General features: G+C 39.6%; 1 protein-coding gene across 7 annotated transcripts in view; it reads right to left on the reverse strand.

The window, feature by feature from the left end:
* Positions 1–16,478, reverse strand: part of ralgps1 (Ral GEF with PH domain and SH3 binding motif 1) — an 87,624-nt gene that overhangs the window by 59,228 nt on the left and 11,918 nt on the right. For all 7 annotated transcript variants that reach the window (XM_081703784.1, XM_081703786.1, XM_027009820.3 and 4 more), the window contains 4 exons: positions 14,496–14,579; positions 10,817–10,906; positions 8,701–8,793; positions 4,522–4,648 (listed from right to left, as the gene is read on the reverse strand). In XM_081703784.1, coding sequence (XP_081559910.1) covers positions 4,522–4,648; positions 8,701–8,793; positions 10,817–10,906; positions 14,496–14,579 — 394 coding nt within the window. The remainder of the gene's footprint in view (positions 1–4,521; positions 4,649–8,700; positions 8,794–10,816; positions 10,907–14,495; positions 14,580–16,478) is intronic.

Here is a 16,478-nt window from a genome sequence, read left to right on the forward strand (position 1 = left end):
GTATAACAACTGGAGAGCCTGCATATGAAACGCAAATTGCAGGCAGCTATCAAACATCCTGAGTGAGTATGATCATTTACACATAATTCCTGTAAAACACTGTATTTAATTCAAAATACTCCTACATTACCTACAAAGCTCTAAATTACCTCCTTCATATCTGTCTGTTCTTCTCCTTCCTTACAATCCTACTTGCACTCTTAGATTTTCTTCAGCCAGCCTGCTTACAGTTCTTCCTCCAATCTGCACAGCTATGGTGATTGTGCTTTTTCTAGATGTGCTTCTCGACTCTAGAACTCTCTTCCCCATCTGGTCCAACAGTCTGCAACTCTCTTTCTATTCAAATCTAACTTTTTTTTCATGGCCTATAATATTTCTAAACCTAAACTCCTGTTTCATCAGCTCTTGCTCATATTCAGTAAGTGCGATGTTCTGTATACTGTATATGTTCTGTTTTAAAGTCTATCAATGTCTTATGTACAATGTTTCTTATGTACTGACTATTGTAAGCATCTTTGGTTCCTTGAAATGCACTATATAAATACAATGTACTATTATTATTACTCCACCCCAACTCTGGAACTCAGTGGAAGAATAAGAGCAGAGTTCCTGAATGAATCGTGCAGATGGACGTGGTGCAACAGTTGGTCCTGTAATGACGGATGAGGAGTGGCGGCCTGTTAAGCCTCAGACGAGGCTGGGGCCCCTTTCTGCACCAGCAGCAGACCTCCTCCACCGGCCAGCCATTAGGAACCTTCCTCTGGAGACGCTGGGGACACCAGAGTGGAACAGCAGCACATCCCCATGCTGAAAGGCACACGCTCTGCAGCGCGATGTCAGTTCTGTTCAGCGTCAGCAGCATGAGAAGAAGACAAAATGCTGCATTTCTCTAACACAGCAAGCTGAGCCGGAAGTCAGTTTTAGGCACAAGGTGAGAAAGTTCCACAGGGTAAGTAACAGAAGAGCTGCAATCTCTGCTCCACCCTGCTGGTCGCTTTTGTGCAAGTGGCTCCAAAGCTACAGTGAAATGCTTTGGCAAAATGCAGGCTGTGATCACTCTAGCAAAGTCAGAAGGAGGGCATGTGAGGAACCTTTCTATCCAGTTTGTGTGGGTGGAAAGCATCTGGGGGAGTCATAATGACCCCTCTGTTTCTGATGGAGATGAGTAAGCATGAGTAAGAGCTAGGGAGCCAGCCTGTTTCACCACAGTGATGAGTTTTGCATGAGCTTAATGGGGGCATCTGTCTCATGAGTTGCCACTAGTCTGCAGGACCTTCGCGGGAGACTAATGTGTTTGTAATCAGCTCTTACTGGAACCCGTTCAGCATCAGTGTGTCTCTGTTCTGGGTCTTTTCAACAGGAACACATGGGGAATACCATGAACAGGTGTTATGGGTGGATGTGTGGTGCTCATTGTGTGTGTAATAGAAGAGGTGAGTTAATATGTGTATGAATTATTTAACATCTGCATATTAATAAGGAGGTGTTTAGTGTTTTGAATGTTCCACAAATCATTGTTCAAAAGCATGTCCACATGCATACCATGTACAGTCTTGGCCAAAAGTTTTGAGACTCGCACAAATTTTGGTTTTCACAACATTTGCTGCTTCGGTTTTTATGGTGGCAATTTGCATTAATTCTAGATTGTAAAGAGTGATCAGATGAATTGCAAGTCATTGCAAAGTCACAAAGTCATTCCTTGCCATGAAAATGAACTTAATCACAAAAATTACTGCATTCCAGCCACTGCATTTCAGCCCTGCCACAAAATGGCCTTCTAACATAATTTCAGTGATCTTCTTTTTAGCTCAGGAGAAAGTGTTAAAGAGCACAAGGCAGCAGATATCACTCTGTCATTCAGATTAGAAGTTGATGACTGGTTGCATTAAAAGGGTGGTGGTGATTGAAGTTTTCTTTCTACCTCCAAGGAAACACATGCAGTCATCATTGCATTGCATCAAAAGGGTCTCACAGACAAGGACGTTGCTGCTTAGCACCTAAATCAACCATTTATCGAATCATCAAGAACTTCAAGGAGAAAAGTTCAATTGCAGTGAAGAAAGATTCAGGGTGCCCAAGAAAGTCAAGCAAGCACCAGGACCATCTCCTAAACAGGATGCAGCTACGGGATCGGGTGCCCACCAGTGCAGAACTTGCTCAGGAAAAGCAGAAGGCAGGTGTGAGTGCATCTACATGCACAGTGAGGCGAAGGCTTTTGGAGGCTGGCTTGGTGTCGAGAAGGGCAGCAAAGAAGCCACTTCTCTCCAAGAAACACTTCAAGGACTGACTGACATTCTGCAGGAAGTATAGGGATTGGACTGCAGAGGACTGGGGTAAAGTTATTTTCTCTGATGAAACCCCCTTCAGACTGTTTGGGACATCTGGACAAATGATTGTTCGGAGAAGAAAAGGTGAACACTATCATAAGTCCTGTGTCACGCCAACAGTGCGGCATCCTGAGACCATTCATGTGTGCGGAAATTTTGGGTCCACAGCCAGGAAACTACCCAGATCTTAATCCCATTGAGAACCTGTGCTCAATCCACAAAAAGAGGGTGGACAAACACAGAAACTGTGATCAACTCCAAGCACAGACTAGGCAAGAATGGGTTGCCATCAGACAAGATTTTGCCCAGAAGCTGATATCCAGTATGCCAAGGTGATTTGCAGAAGTCTTAAAAAAGAAGGGTCAACACTGTAAATATTAATTCTTTGCTTAAACTGAATGTATTTGTCAATAAAAAGTTTAAGAAACTTATGAAATGCTTGTAATTGTACTTCACTAGACCATATAAACATCTGACAAAAAGATCTAAAAAAAACCTGAGGCAGTAAACTTTGTGAAAATCAAAATTTGTGTCAGTCTCAAAACGTTTGGCCATGACTGTATGTGCACAAACTAACAACTGATCAATCAACTGAGCTCACACGTGTCAGTCTACAAGGGAATTCTATGTACCAACAGCAGGTATTGTTCTTCATCAAACTTCATCACTAAAAAAGCATGCTGGTTTCCATCAGAATCAGTCCTGGAGTACCTGAGTTTATGTCCCTGGTATTCAGTCTGGCTTTTCAGTCATAACACATTCTGCAGTTGCCATACTGCCATTTGTAGACTTGCACAGTTGTAAGGCTCGACCCAGAAAGTGTTCTTTCTCTGACACTTCACAATGTTTGACAGCATACTGGGTTCTCTAAACAAAGAATAGCACTCTCTCCAAAGAAACCATATAAACTTTCAAATTTTTTTAAAAGGTCTTATATAAGCCTTTAGGATGAATGACTGTAACCTACACTACAGCAGTGAAAATACAATGGTGTGACATTTCACACGTACCCTGCTTTCATTTGGACTCTGGAACACCTAAGCCCCTACAGCTAGATGGCAAATAACCCAAACAACTAAAAAAGCAAAAAATAAATGATTCTCCTGAAATCAACCCATGTTTATGTAAAGAGATACAAGAGTCTGTTTTCCAGGTGTGAATTAAACCTAGTCTTGGAACAAACTGCAACGCTGATTGTTAAATCAGCACCACTGAAAATTCTTTCTAGTCTAGCCTTAGGAATAATCTAGTAATAGTCTTATGGGACCAGGGAAACTGGCCCCATAAGGTCCAACTCAGTTACCACTGCACACTGTTGTGAATATTGTGAATCATGTAATGTTGATGCATGTTATGTTGATACAGCCAAGTAGGAAAACCCACCTCTTACTCATTACTGCTCTCTACTGGAATCAGTTGAGAAAACAAAAGAGGCCAGACAGAGCTTGATTTTTTCAGCTTCTTAGCAGGAATCAAACTAATGCAATCCATTATTCATTCAAATTACTTTAAAGGGCTAAACCGTGCCTTTGACTAGTGTTGTGAACATTTTTTTGTAATTGGTTTATATGTTTATACTAATCACACTGTAGCATCAATGAAGCAACAATCCATTCAGTTAAGTAATCAGTTGTATACCATGTAGCACATAATTGATTGTGTACAACAAAGGATTGTGTGGGGTTTTGTGAAGCAGAGAACCATAGCTGTTACTGTTCATAAGTTAATGAGGTGGATAAACCAGTGAGAAAAAACTCTATCATTCAGTCTGATAGAAAAAGCCAGGCAATAACACATACTACTTTAGAAAACAAAACAAAAAAAACCAAAACAATAAAACAATAATAAGGTACATATTCATCTAGAGTTCAGAGGCAGTGAAGAGCCTGTTTCCAGGAGTTCAACTGATTTGAAGCGAATACAGGTTACCATCAGATTAATGATAATGGAGGAATTAATATGAAGAGCATTTATCATAATAACTTGCATCTAGCTTCCATACAAAAATACTAGACTCAAATGAGTAAGCACTTTCTCCCCCAATAAGGCTCTAGGTATGTAGAAGACCTAATGTAATGCTGCTCAATGTTACTGTCTTAACATCTTAACACCACTTTCTAGGTGATTGATGCTATTGGCAAAATATTTCTAACCTCTCAGTTAGTCTCCAAAAGTCTATATTTGGAAGACTCACCTAGGTATGGGATGCATGGGGTCATTTTGAGGGACCTGATGTACTCTCTCATGCGGGTGTAATTTTCCTCTTTTGACGTTAGGAAGTCCAGCTTCTCAAAAGTGGCTTTGTCCTTTCGACTGATCAGCTATTTCAAAGAAAAACAAAAAAGACACATTAGATCCAATATTATATTTTCAAAGTGAAATGTTAAACCAAAAACAAAAATTGCATTTCTGTCAAAAAACAATACAAAAACATAATCCTTTGATATATGCAATTGTTTCGCATCAAGAATGGCCATGTCTGCCTAGATAAATGTTATTTACACATATAAACAAAGCATATAAGCATAAAACATATAAACATCAAATCATGCCATTTCCACCCATGTGAGATATCTTTTTCATGGATATAGATGTATCATTTAGTTCTACACAAAAGCCTGCATTACTGAATTACACAGTGACTGAAAACTTTCCACTGGCTTTGCAAAAGGCTGCTAAGTGAGGCAATGCTCCCAAGTTAGCTTCATCACCAAGCCAGTAAATGTCCATAATAATGGTTTAAGAGTTAATTACATACTTTTAGCTGTCAGTGGACTTGGAATTGTCATTTCATCTTATGCTCTCCTCCTCTTCTGGGAGAGCACAGAGTCCTACTGGGGATGTTGCTGCTCCTGCAAGCAGTTTGTGCTTGCTACAGTTTGACTCATTGCTCGAATGGGTTTGATGAGGCATTCCACTTTACACTGTTTCAGCCCTTTTATATTCTTTAGAGTCTCCTGATAGCCTTTTCAACAGGATAAATGCTAAGACACGGATGATAAATTTTCATATATTTTAAAGAGATTTTATGAGGTTTCTCTCTTAGATAATCAAATCAAATCAAAATGTATTTATACAGCACTTTTTACAACAGATGTTTTCACAAAGCAGCTTTACAAATGTCTAAGTCCAAGCCCCCAGTGAGCAAGCCAAGGGCGACAGTGGCAAGGATAAACTCACAGAGCCGGGCAAAAGGAAACAATCAGACACAATTAGCTCACCAGCAGCTGGCGTGATCTTCTCTGCCTGATCTTCAGACGCACTCACCATTTTACTTTTTTTTTTTTTCAATTTTTTTCAATTAAAGCCCTGAGCAGACTGGACAGTGTCCTGGTAGTCAGTCATTAACCATGTCAGCATGCCCATATTTTGCTCAACAGCTACACTACTGCCTAACACTCACCTGAGGGGTTTGAATGTACCCTGTCCTGAATTCTTTCTTAACAACCACTGGTTTTTCAACTTCATGGCAGATGGAAAAAATAATGCAAGCTAATATTCATGTCAGAGGATGTAGGGGAGAGTTCTGTTTATTTAAAGTGAGCAAAGAGACAGTGGGAAGAACTGTGGAGAGAAAGTTATGAGCAAGGAGCTATCAATCAATGCGTGCTCGCTAGATGTGAAAATAATAATATTATGACAATTCCATGAAATATTACTTATAGTATAGGGTGTTACACCATGGTATTTTTGTGGTTAATTATTAACAGCTTCAGTTTTTCAAAGAGAAGAATATTTAAAATCCCATTATGAATGATTAACAATTTAGTAGCTATTACACATTAATAACAATGCATTAATACACACCTCAGAGAAATAGTGTCCTGGGTATGTGTGTATCATGTGTGCATATATGTGTTTTACAACTCTGGCCATTTCATGTGCTTGACTAGAGATTTATAATGCAGAATGAAGGAAATTAGTTGAGGCTTTTTATCAGTTTTCTGCCAAGCTTATCAAACAGTCCACCACACACACACACATACACACACACACACACACACACACACACACACACAACACACAAACACACAAACACACAAACACACACCTCTATAAAAAATGAATTAGAATTCTTGTAATCCCAGAATTTATAGCATCTAGTCCATGTACTGTGTACCAGTACCATGCTCTGCACCATTTCATCTTCTCCAGTGCCTTTTAAGCCCTGACATTCATCAGCTGTGGCAGAGGTTAAGCAGCAGGGCCCACTGAGAACCAGTCTCCAGTGGAAGCCGTCCAAGTCTTTGACTACAATTCATGGTGGTAGATGGGAATTTTAGGGGTGATGTGCTTGGCTAAGGCCAATTACAACTCTTCTGACTGTGAAGGAAAGGATTAGATGTTAAAAAGAGACCAGGGATTAAAAAGAGGTGATGAGGGAAAGGACGAGGGGGTGAATAAAAGAGAAGAAAAGGTTGGAGTGGGGGTGTGGGGGGGTGGAAATGGTAGCAAGTAACAAAGGAAGAAAAGGAGAGGAGGACCAAGGAAAAGTTAAACCAATTTGTGTAGGAGCCAGAAAGCATCCATCACTGACAGTATGTCTGTATGCTCCCTCCTTTCCCAGCCTGACCACATGGCTGGTTCTCTCAATTTCCCTTCCCTTTTGTTTCTGCTGGTTTAACAGCTTCTCCAGATGGTCCGATCCAGGACCTTTATGTGTCTCATACATTTAATCCCTCTTTACCAACAACTCTCTTGTAGGTAAGTAAACCAGACAACAGACTGCCTAATTCAAAACCTCCCTAATGGAAGGATTTGCATTTATAAAAATCTATGACTTAGTATCATCTGAACCTGACCGATGTCACTGCCAACCAAAAACCATATGTTTACAGAAAACACTGACATTTACAGTACACCTATCCAGCTTTGCATCATGAATTTATGAGAAAAAGAACTACAATCTATGGGTTATAGCCAGTGAAAAATAAAACTTAAACTGCATAGGTTGGACTCAGCAAAATGAGTCACTTCACAAGGCCAATTCCCCATTGTAATAAACCAAGAGCACTTAAAAGCTTTTTTACTCATTTTAAAAGAATGCCACAAGTAGCCAGACACAGCAGCATATGGTTATGGTTATGTGGTACAGTAGTGTTGGCTATATAAAGCCCTTCGACACAGGACAGTCCTGGCATCTCAACGTTACTGTGCATCCTGTTGCAACTCTACATGCCACCGTCGACATCTATTAAGCAGTGAAAATGGCTCTTCCGTACTGGATGATGCATTTGGGTCTAGTGCCATTTGATTTAAATTTCCCAATCCTTCCAGTTGGATAAAGCTAACTTTCAGTTCAAAGAAGTAAAAAAATTAAATGCTTCTGAAGGGCATAAAAAGGAAAGCCTATCCATTTTATGTTAAATATAAATGATTACATCAACAGCATCAAGTGAATACAGAAAATCCCATCAAAACAGGTTTTTAGCATTATCGTTGCATTGTCCTACCTCACTGAGTTATCAATTCTTTGTTATTAATGTATTTTGGTGTCTTTGGTTTCCAAACTTCATGGGCCAACATTACTTCATTGACCAGATGATATAATGTTCCACCTCAGTCACATGGGCCCTGCACACTACACATTTTTATAGTCTTCCTTCTGTAACGCACTGACTTTCCGCAGGTTACTTGTCAGCTCAGGTGCAATAGAGATGTAAGGAACACAAAAAATATGCCCATGCTCCAGGACCCACATGGAGAGGCCCTGTTCCATGACCAATGTGCAGAGCTCCTGCTCCAGGACCAATGTGGAGAGCCCCTGCTCCAGGACCCAAATGGAGAGCCCCGGCTCCAGGACCAACGTGGCTAGCCCCTGCTCCAGGACCCACATGGAGAGACCCGGCTCCAGGACCCATGTGGAGAGCCCCTGCTCCATGGCCCATGTGGAGAGACTTCTTCTTTTTCTTAGCTTTGATTGTTTTGACACCTCTTCTTTTTGAGGTATGTTGCAAAAACAAGCTCCCAATTTCTAAATATCTATGGCACTTGAGCATGTTCTAGACAGTTTTTTTGGGGGGCGGGGGGGGGGGGTGTTGCAGAAATCCAAAATTTTAGCCTTTGAGAAAGAAAGTTCTCAAGAATACGGCAAATCAGAGGTCTGACATATTTCATACCGTATCCAAATGAATAGTGAGACATTAGATGTTTGAGCAGTCAGAAAAATAGAGAAGAATGCAAAAGTATTCTAGAGTTTAGGGAGAGTGACATCACCTTCATGTATCATTATAAACGTTTTCATTGCAATGTTCAAATAAACAGCTGCAAGATATACACGAATGTCCTGTGCCTCACTTCCTGTAAGACTGAGTCAAGCTGCAACACTTGGCCTCTTAACTGGTCATATATGGAAAAGGCGCCCTGCTCTTACCGCCCAGGTCTTGCTGAGTCTGAAGATGGGTGCGCTCTGCAAGGCCGAAACCACTGACACCAGGGAGTGCAGGTTGTTCAGCTCCAATAGCTTCTGCATGGGTATCCACAAGACAAACAAGCACGTCATGTTTAGCCATCTATTTAGAGACATTCAGAATTGGTTTAAATGATGTAATGATCTTATTTCTATAGCAAACAATGCATAAACATTTTACAATGAGCGTGCACAATCACTCAGTATAATTTGAAAGGGTTTTACATTACAAAACGAATTACTTGTAAGGCAAGAATAGGTGCACACCACATACAGACATATCAGATTAGTTTTTTTTTTCAGATTCCTTTTCCTACCCCCCAAATTGTCCATCTTACAAATAAAGTTTAATAGAGTTTTTCAGTCAGGTCCTCAACACGCAGCTAGCAATCCACATTTTTGCTCTATCAGCGCTCCTTACGCATCCAAACCAAGCCATTAAGAACGCTACATATCCAGCACAGGTGTAAAGGGAGCAAAGCTGTGGACCATCTGGTGAGCCCTGAGGACTGGGCTGAGAAAGTGGTTAAATAAATGAAGAGCTGTAGACCAAAAATAGAGAGAAGGGATGTTTCACTCCAGCCTCATCTGTCTTCACTAACAGCAGAGTATTATCCATCTCTCCCTTCTTTCCATTTTAATTTACTTGTTTTCCTTTCATTTTCAGGCAGATGATGTCATGCTCCTGCTCCGCTTATCTTGTCAATGGGTTGACCTCTCTCTGACCTTGGGTTGACCTCTCTCTGACCTTGGAAAGGTCCAAGGAGGAGTCAAAGCCCTGCTCTTGCTGGTTTGCCCATTAGTGTGGCTGAAGGATGGCCCCGTGTGGGCCCACCAAACAGCATCTGAGGTTGTAAAAGGGGCGGAGTTAAGCGAAGGACCACACGTGATTGTACAGGGGCCTGCGAGTTGAGACTGTCTACGAGGGGCAACTCTGTGGCTATCCCTGTAATTCATATCAGGGCAGCAAGAAGGATGATGGATTTCACAGGTGTCCGCCGACCCACTATGAAAGGGCATGTTTTGTTTTTTTTGTGGGTGTGTGTGCGTGTGTGTGTGTGTGTTTGTGTGTGCGCATGTGTGTGTTCATGTGTGTGCTTAATTATAAAGAAACCTTTAAATGACTGAATTGAAAGGGCATCAAAGCAACAAGAAAATGAATACAGAAAATTTTGAAAATGAGCTGGAAACCAAACACACTACTCAACTGATTCCACAGATGTTACATTAATGTCCAGGGAGGTGATGTTGCATTTAACATCCAGAGTAACAAGTTGACAGGGAGTTCTGTGTTATTTTTTTATGCTGTGAAATTTTTTATTAAATCATGTTTTCCCCAAATTCACAGCATAGCTGGAGTAGGGAAACAGGACAAACGAACAAAGTAAGAAGCTCAGCAGAAAAATAAAGAAACACAAAAGAAGGAAAAAATTGGAGGTAATGCTGATGTACTCAATGGTCATGTGGACCAAGAACAGATCATCGGCAAGTCAAGTGGACATCAGGGAATTTGAAGGGTTCTTGATTCTAATGGAATTACTAAGACTAAGCCTCACTGGCTTTCCTTAGTTCCTGATTCAGTTGTTTGTGACATAAGGGGAAATCTTTTGTACCAGAAGGCAGAATGTTGAATACACAAGTAAGCACAGTTGAGATGATAACCAGGTTATATGAGCAAAAACAAACAAAGCAAAAGCTTTCTCCTGGGAAATATACTTTTTGATGTATTCTGCTGTCCATTAAAAAACTGTGAAATATGTGAGCTGGTTCTCAGAAAGGTTGGCTATGTGGTAGTATCTTTGAAATGAACCGAACCTCAGAAGCATTATGAGAAAGTTCTAGGCAGGAGGTTTTCACACAGTTGTTCCAACACAGGACCAGAAAGGGCAAGCACAACCAAATCAAACGCATTAGATTTTAAGCCTGGGACATGGGTTAGGCCTATAGCAAATGTACCATGAGACAGATGTCATGAAGGCCAAATGGATATGGCTTAACTTCAACCAGTTACCAGCTCCATTTCAGTGTGGCAAAACAGGCACCATTAAACTTAAGAGGCAACAAAAAATGAGTTTCTCACCTTTGCAGTTTTGATGAAATGACTCAAAATTTCTGCTCGAATCTTCAAGGTTTGCGCTGTCAGTATCTCTCTCACCACCCAGAAACTGACCTGAACACGGGGAGAGCACAAATTAGCCACATCTCCATAACTGACCTGAATATAGCCACATCTCTATAATAACTGCTACATTGTGATGCTGTTTGGAAGTGTGTTTCAGGCATTACATAAACCACACTGCAAATTTATTCAAATAGGCAGTTTTGCTAGTTTTCATGGCCTGAATAATATTGATTCTCTTGATTCTATACTTTAAAAGAGGACAAACCCCACCTTCAGAACTCTAGCTCAAACAGATGAAGATGACTTACATACATCTTTACAGTATGTATGTAACTGTGTCCACTAAGATTTGTAAGACCCAGCTACCACTGCTGTGAAGCCTTCAGAACCAGATGTGATTTCACATTGTAACTTCATCTTCTCTCTTGGTTCCAAAATTATTGTTCTATATCTCAGCTCTTTCGCTTGTTGAAATTACAGTTGCCTTTATAGCAGTGAAGAAGTCTTCACATATGGGATACACCTACTTTATGGATAATCAACCCAGGCATTTTTAATCTAATGACTTTTGCAGCAGCAAAAGCACTGACAAAATATTGATTGCACTATCATTGCACAGACCATTGCATACAAGGTAAATAAAATAAAAATACTTTAAAAAATACTTTTTATATTTTCATATCTAAATGTCTGTTATCTACTCTAGCATAGTGTAACAGCAAAGCTGATGAAGAAATTTGTATGTGCATTCCACATCAAACATCTAAGACAAATGATTGATTTAGAACTAAATAGTTTAGTTTCTGGAAGTAAATTTCTGATGTATTAAACCACAGTGAGACAAAAAAGAACAACTTCTGTTAACAAAAGTCATTCAATGTACTCAGCCCAATCTCTGGTGTTTAAACTTGGGATCATGTGCACTCGAGCAGCTTGCAAGCCAACCAAATTAAGCTCAGCAAATGAGAAAGACAGGACACAAAGGAAGTTCAAATAATGCTTTGTTTAAATTAACTTTAAAACAAAAGAAAGGATGTTTCTTCTGCCTTGGTACACATGGGTACGGATAGGCCTAAGAAATTCCACATCGCTAGATTGAAGAAACAGGCTTCATCTATGAAAGTTAACCATAGTTTGTGAGTAAATTAACGACTAACAAGAAGCATGTATCAAAAATGCTCTTGATAAGACACAGTAGACCTAATATCCATCAGAGTGCAATCCTAAGAGTTAAACCTAAGTTGAGCACTTGTAGACGTAAAAGTCACACAGCAGAACAGTCCAGTGATCTACTCCAAGCTGTTCAATGGTGAGGATGAGCTGTTGTCATAGCCCAGTGTTTGTTTACATCGGCCCTTTCACCTTTTGACTGTGTGATGCTAGAACTCGATCTTCCCTAAAACGACAGCGGTAGGCTTTTTATGGCAGAGGGTGTGCCAGAATGACATCAAACATATTCTTGAATAAGTACTGCTGCAGTTCCCCAAAGGGAAAACACTGTAAATCCAGTTTACAACCCAAAGAATAAAATATATGGCATTCCTGACCCTGAATGCAATCCTTCATACACAGGTCTGCAAAAATAAGAAACACTAATGTAGGAAATGTCAGCAGGCCAAAAATAAACACTAGAGACCCACTACACTGAAAGGTGGTATTGATATCAGCATCTGCTTGACTGATGGTGAATACATCTACAATTTAACCACAAGCCATAGTGCTATTAATGAGCTTGTAAATAATTTGAAAGTGTTCTTCCAAGTGAGACTACCAAAAATGTCATAAAAAAGCAAGGAAACCCAGTTGCGACTGTTAAGTTCACTTTTCATGGCCCCTCAAGCAAATATACTTAATTTGGCCAAATTAAGCAATTAAGAAGCATTAATGAAGTGGCATCATCTTAGACATGGCTCTTTTCCAGAAAGCCCAAATGTATTAGTGTAATTAAACTTTATTAATCATGTAATCATGAGTCACCCTAAATCATGTGATCAGAGAGACAGAAATGCCAAGTGTGATTTTAAATGTCAAATGGTTTCTCATACTAATGTTCCATGACATTTCAGTTTTGGGAACGAGGAATCAGTGCCATAAATAGTCACTGCTGATTTTGTCTTATAACACTCTTCCTTTGACATTTCTAAGGATGCGTTCCAGTCAGAAAGCAGTCTAGATAAAAGAAGGAACTGTAAAAGTGTGTCAGTGGAAGTCAGCTCCAAAGTGGGATGTAATATTGTAACAAATATCCACAACCTCACCCGGTGAATCCAAGCACATTTTTAGGGGGATAAGGAGGAATAAGCATCACTAACACTGTATGTCCTTGTGAACACTATATTTGTCAAATTAATAAACTAAGTAAAGTAGTTAAAATAGTTCCCAAAATCCATTGGTTTGTAGCAACTATGCTATTTATCTGTTAAAGGAATCTATTTACCTTGCAGTGATCAAAAGCCAAAAAGCTGATGGGAAACAAGTTTAAGATGTTCTGGAGCAGCTAAAAAATCAACAAGGTTACCTCAGCAATTACATCATCACTAGCTCAGGCTATGTAGGTCAGGCCTTCATAACAGACTCTGAAAGCCTTCAGTAAACAGCTGAGTGGCCAAAGTAACAATAAAATACAAAATAGGATCATAGTAATTAGTAAATAATCAGAACCATAAATGTAATTTAATACTGATTTAACAATTGTATAAATAATTTAATATCATTTAAAATTAGCATATGAAATCATGCTTTAGAGAAATTTGACAAAAACTGACTTTGTGAAAATTATGGACCTAAGACAAAATAGATTTTTCCTTCCCTGTAACATTCTCATTAGGAATAAAGCAAGCTACATCAACTGTAGAACAAATGAATTAATAGACCCACTGAGGGCAAATGACAAAAACTATACTTACAAAGAGTGTGTTTAGCAAGTCTAATGCATAATGCTACTAATTAAGGTTTAAATTTAAAGCTTTTAAGAAAAAGAAATGCGAAGTTTCCATCACATGCTGTTTCCATCTTTTCCTAAATAAGAAATTTGAGAATAACTAGATTGCTAAAAAATGAATTAAACTCACATCCAACTCCAGTCATAAAACTACTCCCAAGCAGAAATGAACTGGCTTTGACAAGGAAACATCCAGCCAGATTGGAAATTACAATGGGAACTTTGCTAGAGTCCAATGTCAAAAAGAACAGTGAAAAAGTACCACATCAGGAGAGATAATTACCTACACTGCTAACAGAAAATATCTAAATGACCAGATCAAGAGATAGCTTGATCCCCTTAAGTGTGTCTTATACATTTACTGGCAATAGTGATCCACAGCTAACTAGGACTAATATCTGTAATGATACGAATGCAAATTATACACAATTCCTCTCTATGATAGTTATCCATTAGTCTACTAAGTCCACAGACTAGTGAAGAAAGCCAAGGGAAAGTTTTTTGGAACACTTTTGAAACCAAGCTAGGATGTCTTAGGTTACTAGCACTCAAAGGTTTTACAAGTTTAAAGTTTTCATGAAAGTCTTCCAAGCAGTAGGTTAAGAGTGCAGTGAGCTTGTGACAGATGGCACAGAGATTAAGCAGCACACTGCTTCCAGAGAGAGAGAGAGAGAGAGAGACTTCAGATGGCTCCACCTGGTTGAACCGCCGTGTGAAGGCCACCACGTTGGGTGCGAGGCTGTGTTTCTCTTTCTTGTTCCATCCACAGCTGGCCAGCTCCTAAAACGATCAAAGAAATAAACAAAGATTCACTCCAACTCCGAAAAGTAGGGCCAAATGAAAAGAGTCTAATGCAGGCGATTTAATATTTTCAGTGAGACTTCATTATATATATGTTGTAGTCACGTCTAACCATCATCATGCAAAGCAGGCAGTATGATTTCAAGAAATTTGAACACAGCAAGTGCTTGAACTAAATGCAACAGGTCCCTTGTGATTCCCTAGTAAAATGCATCATTTCAAAACCCAGAGGATGTGATTCTATTGGTTCCAGGCCTTTGTGGCAGATGATAAATCTGTGTCCTTTTGAATAAGGATTTATTGCTATTATTAGCGCTATCTGCTCTCACAAGATGGAATGTCTACATGGTATTCTTTATCATAGACCGATAAAGAGCTCAGCTGAGGGCACTTGTTCCCTTAAACATTTTCAATTTACTATAAAATGTTGTGATGTTACAGCTTTATGGAATATTTTATGCTTTGTAAACCTGTGATAGATTGCTAAGGTTCACCTAAGGTATGGCAGTGCTGCATGTTACAGTTTAGGAGCTCAGGCTGAGCAGGGAGCAGGCAGCTGGAAACATTTAGACGTGTTTAAGTCATGGTTTTGCAAGCCAGTTTCCACGTGTGTAAACAGATCCCTCTGCATATCGTTTCTCATTACCAAAAATATTGCTGTCCTTTTTCTTTTTTTTTTTTTTGCTGTCACCATTTTAGGCCACACAAGTTGATTCATGATTTTGTGTTTTAGTACATTCAGAATGAACTGGATGAAGGAGGTGTTTTTTTTCCCCCACTTTGGTCATCTTGACTAAACAAATGAAGATTACATAGTTATTTTCAGACTATATCAATAATGCACCGAGTTGGCATGTTCCATTATCCATACTTTAATTTTTTTAATACTTGAAAGGTCATTGTCCTTTAAATGAAATTATTAAAAAATATATATTTTCCTATTTCACTGTATGATTTGTGAGCTATCCATGCCACTGCCACAGCAAATCACAGACTGACTCAGAAAAATGTTCAGCATGAGCTTTATGTGGAATATGTGAGGGCGCAACTAAAAGTGAACTGCTATCTCATAAATATTTAAACGTTCAAGAAGTTCTTTTGTGAAATGGCGAGGACATAAATCGGGACTGAATGTTTTGTTCTTTAAAGTTATTACAGGCAATGTTCATTTATCCCTGTCAAGGTCGACTACATCCCCACTCAGATCCACAAAATGGGGTGTGCAGTTGAAATGTTAGTGGAGGAGCATACATGCATAAGCAGAGCATGACAGTCAAGCACAATGTTAATGTAGGGATCTCGGGGGTGGAATAAAACCATATTCACTGTCAAAAATGTCAGAATAGGAAGGCCTGCATATAAGAAACAAGGCTATACTATCCTGATTTAGTATGTTGGGGGGGTCAGTCAGCACTTTTAATATTAACTCTGTTTCCAGTGGGAGCAGCTAGTGTAGGTTAATGAATTCAGTGGACTTGACAGTGTAGTCAAGAAGTTCCATTAGAGAACAATTTCCATTTTGACAGATTTAAAGCGGCAGATTAAACGAGACTGAGGGAGCAAGACTTGTATGGGTGGGAAATGGTTATGTTCATTGCAATCCTACATGACTCCTTGAATGCAGTATGAAACTACTTTTTGGCAGAAAAATTACTTTACAACCATAAAACCACTGGCAACAGACTGACTTCAAGCAGACAAACATGACAGCTCCGGAGCTGTAAATGCTCTGGAAAATCATATCCATCCATGACTGATGAAGCTCCTGGGGACAATGGGATGATATCTGCATACTGTTTCCTGAGCTCCACACAGGCTCTTATTAACAGTTTAGAATGGTGCGAGTGGCAATGCCCGGCAGCTGAGCATTCCATCATG

The sequence above is a fragment of the Electrophorus electricus genome, chromosome 20, assembly GCF_041902795.1.
Source record: "Electrophorus electricus isolate QZ-2024a chromosome 20, ASM4190279v1, whole genome shotgun sequence".
Lineage (NCBI taxonomy): Eukaryota > Metazoa > Chordata > Actinopteri > Gymnotiformes > Gymnotidae > Electrophorus > Electrophorus electricus.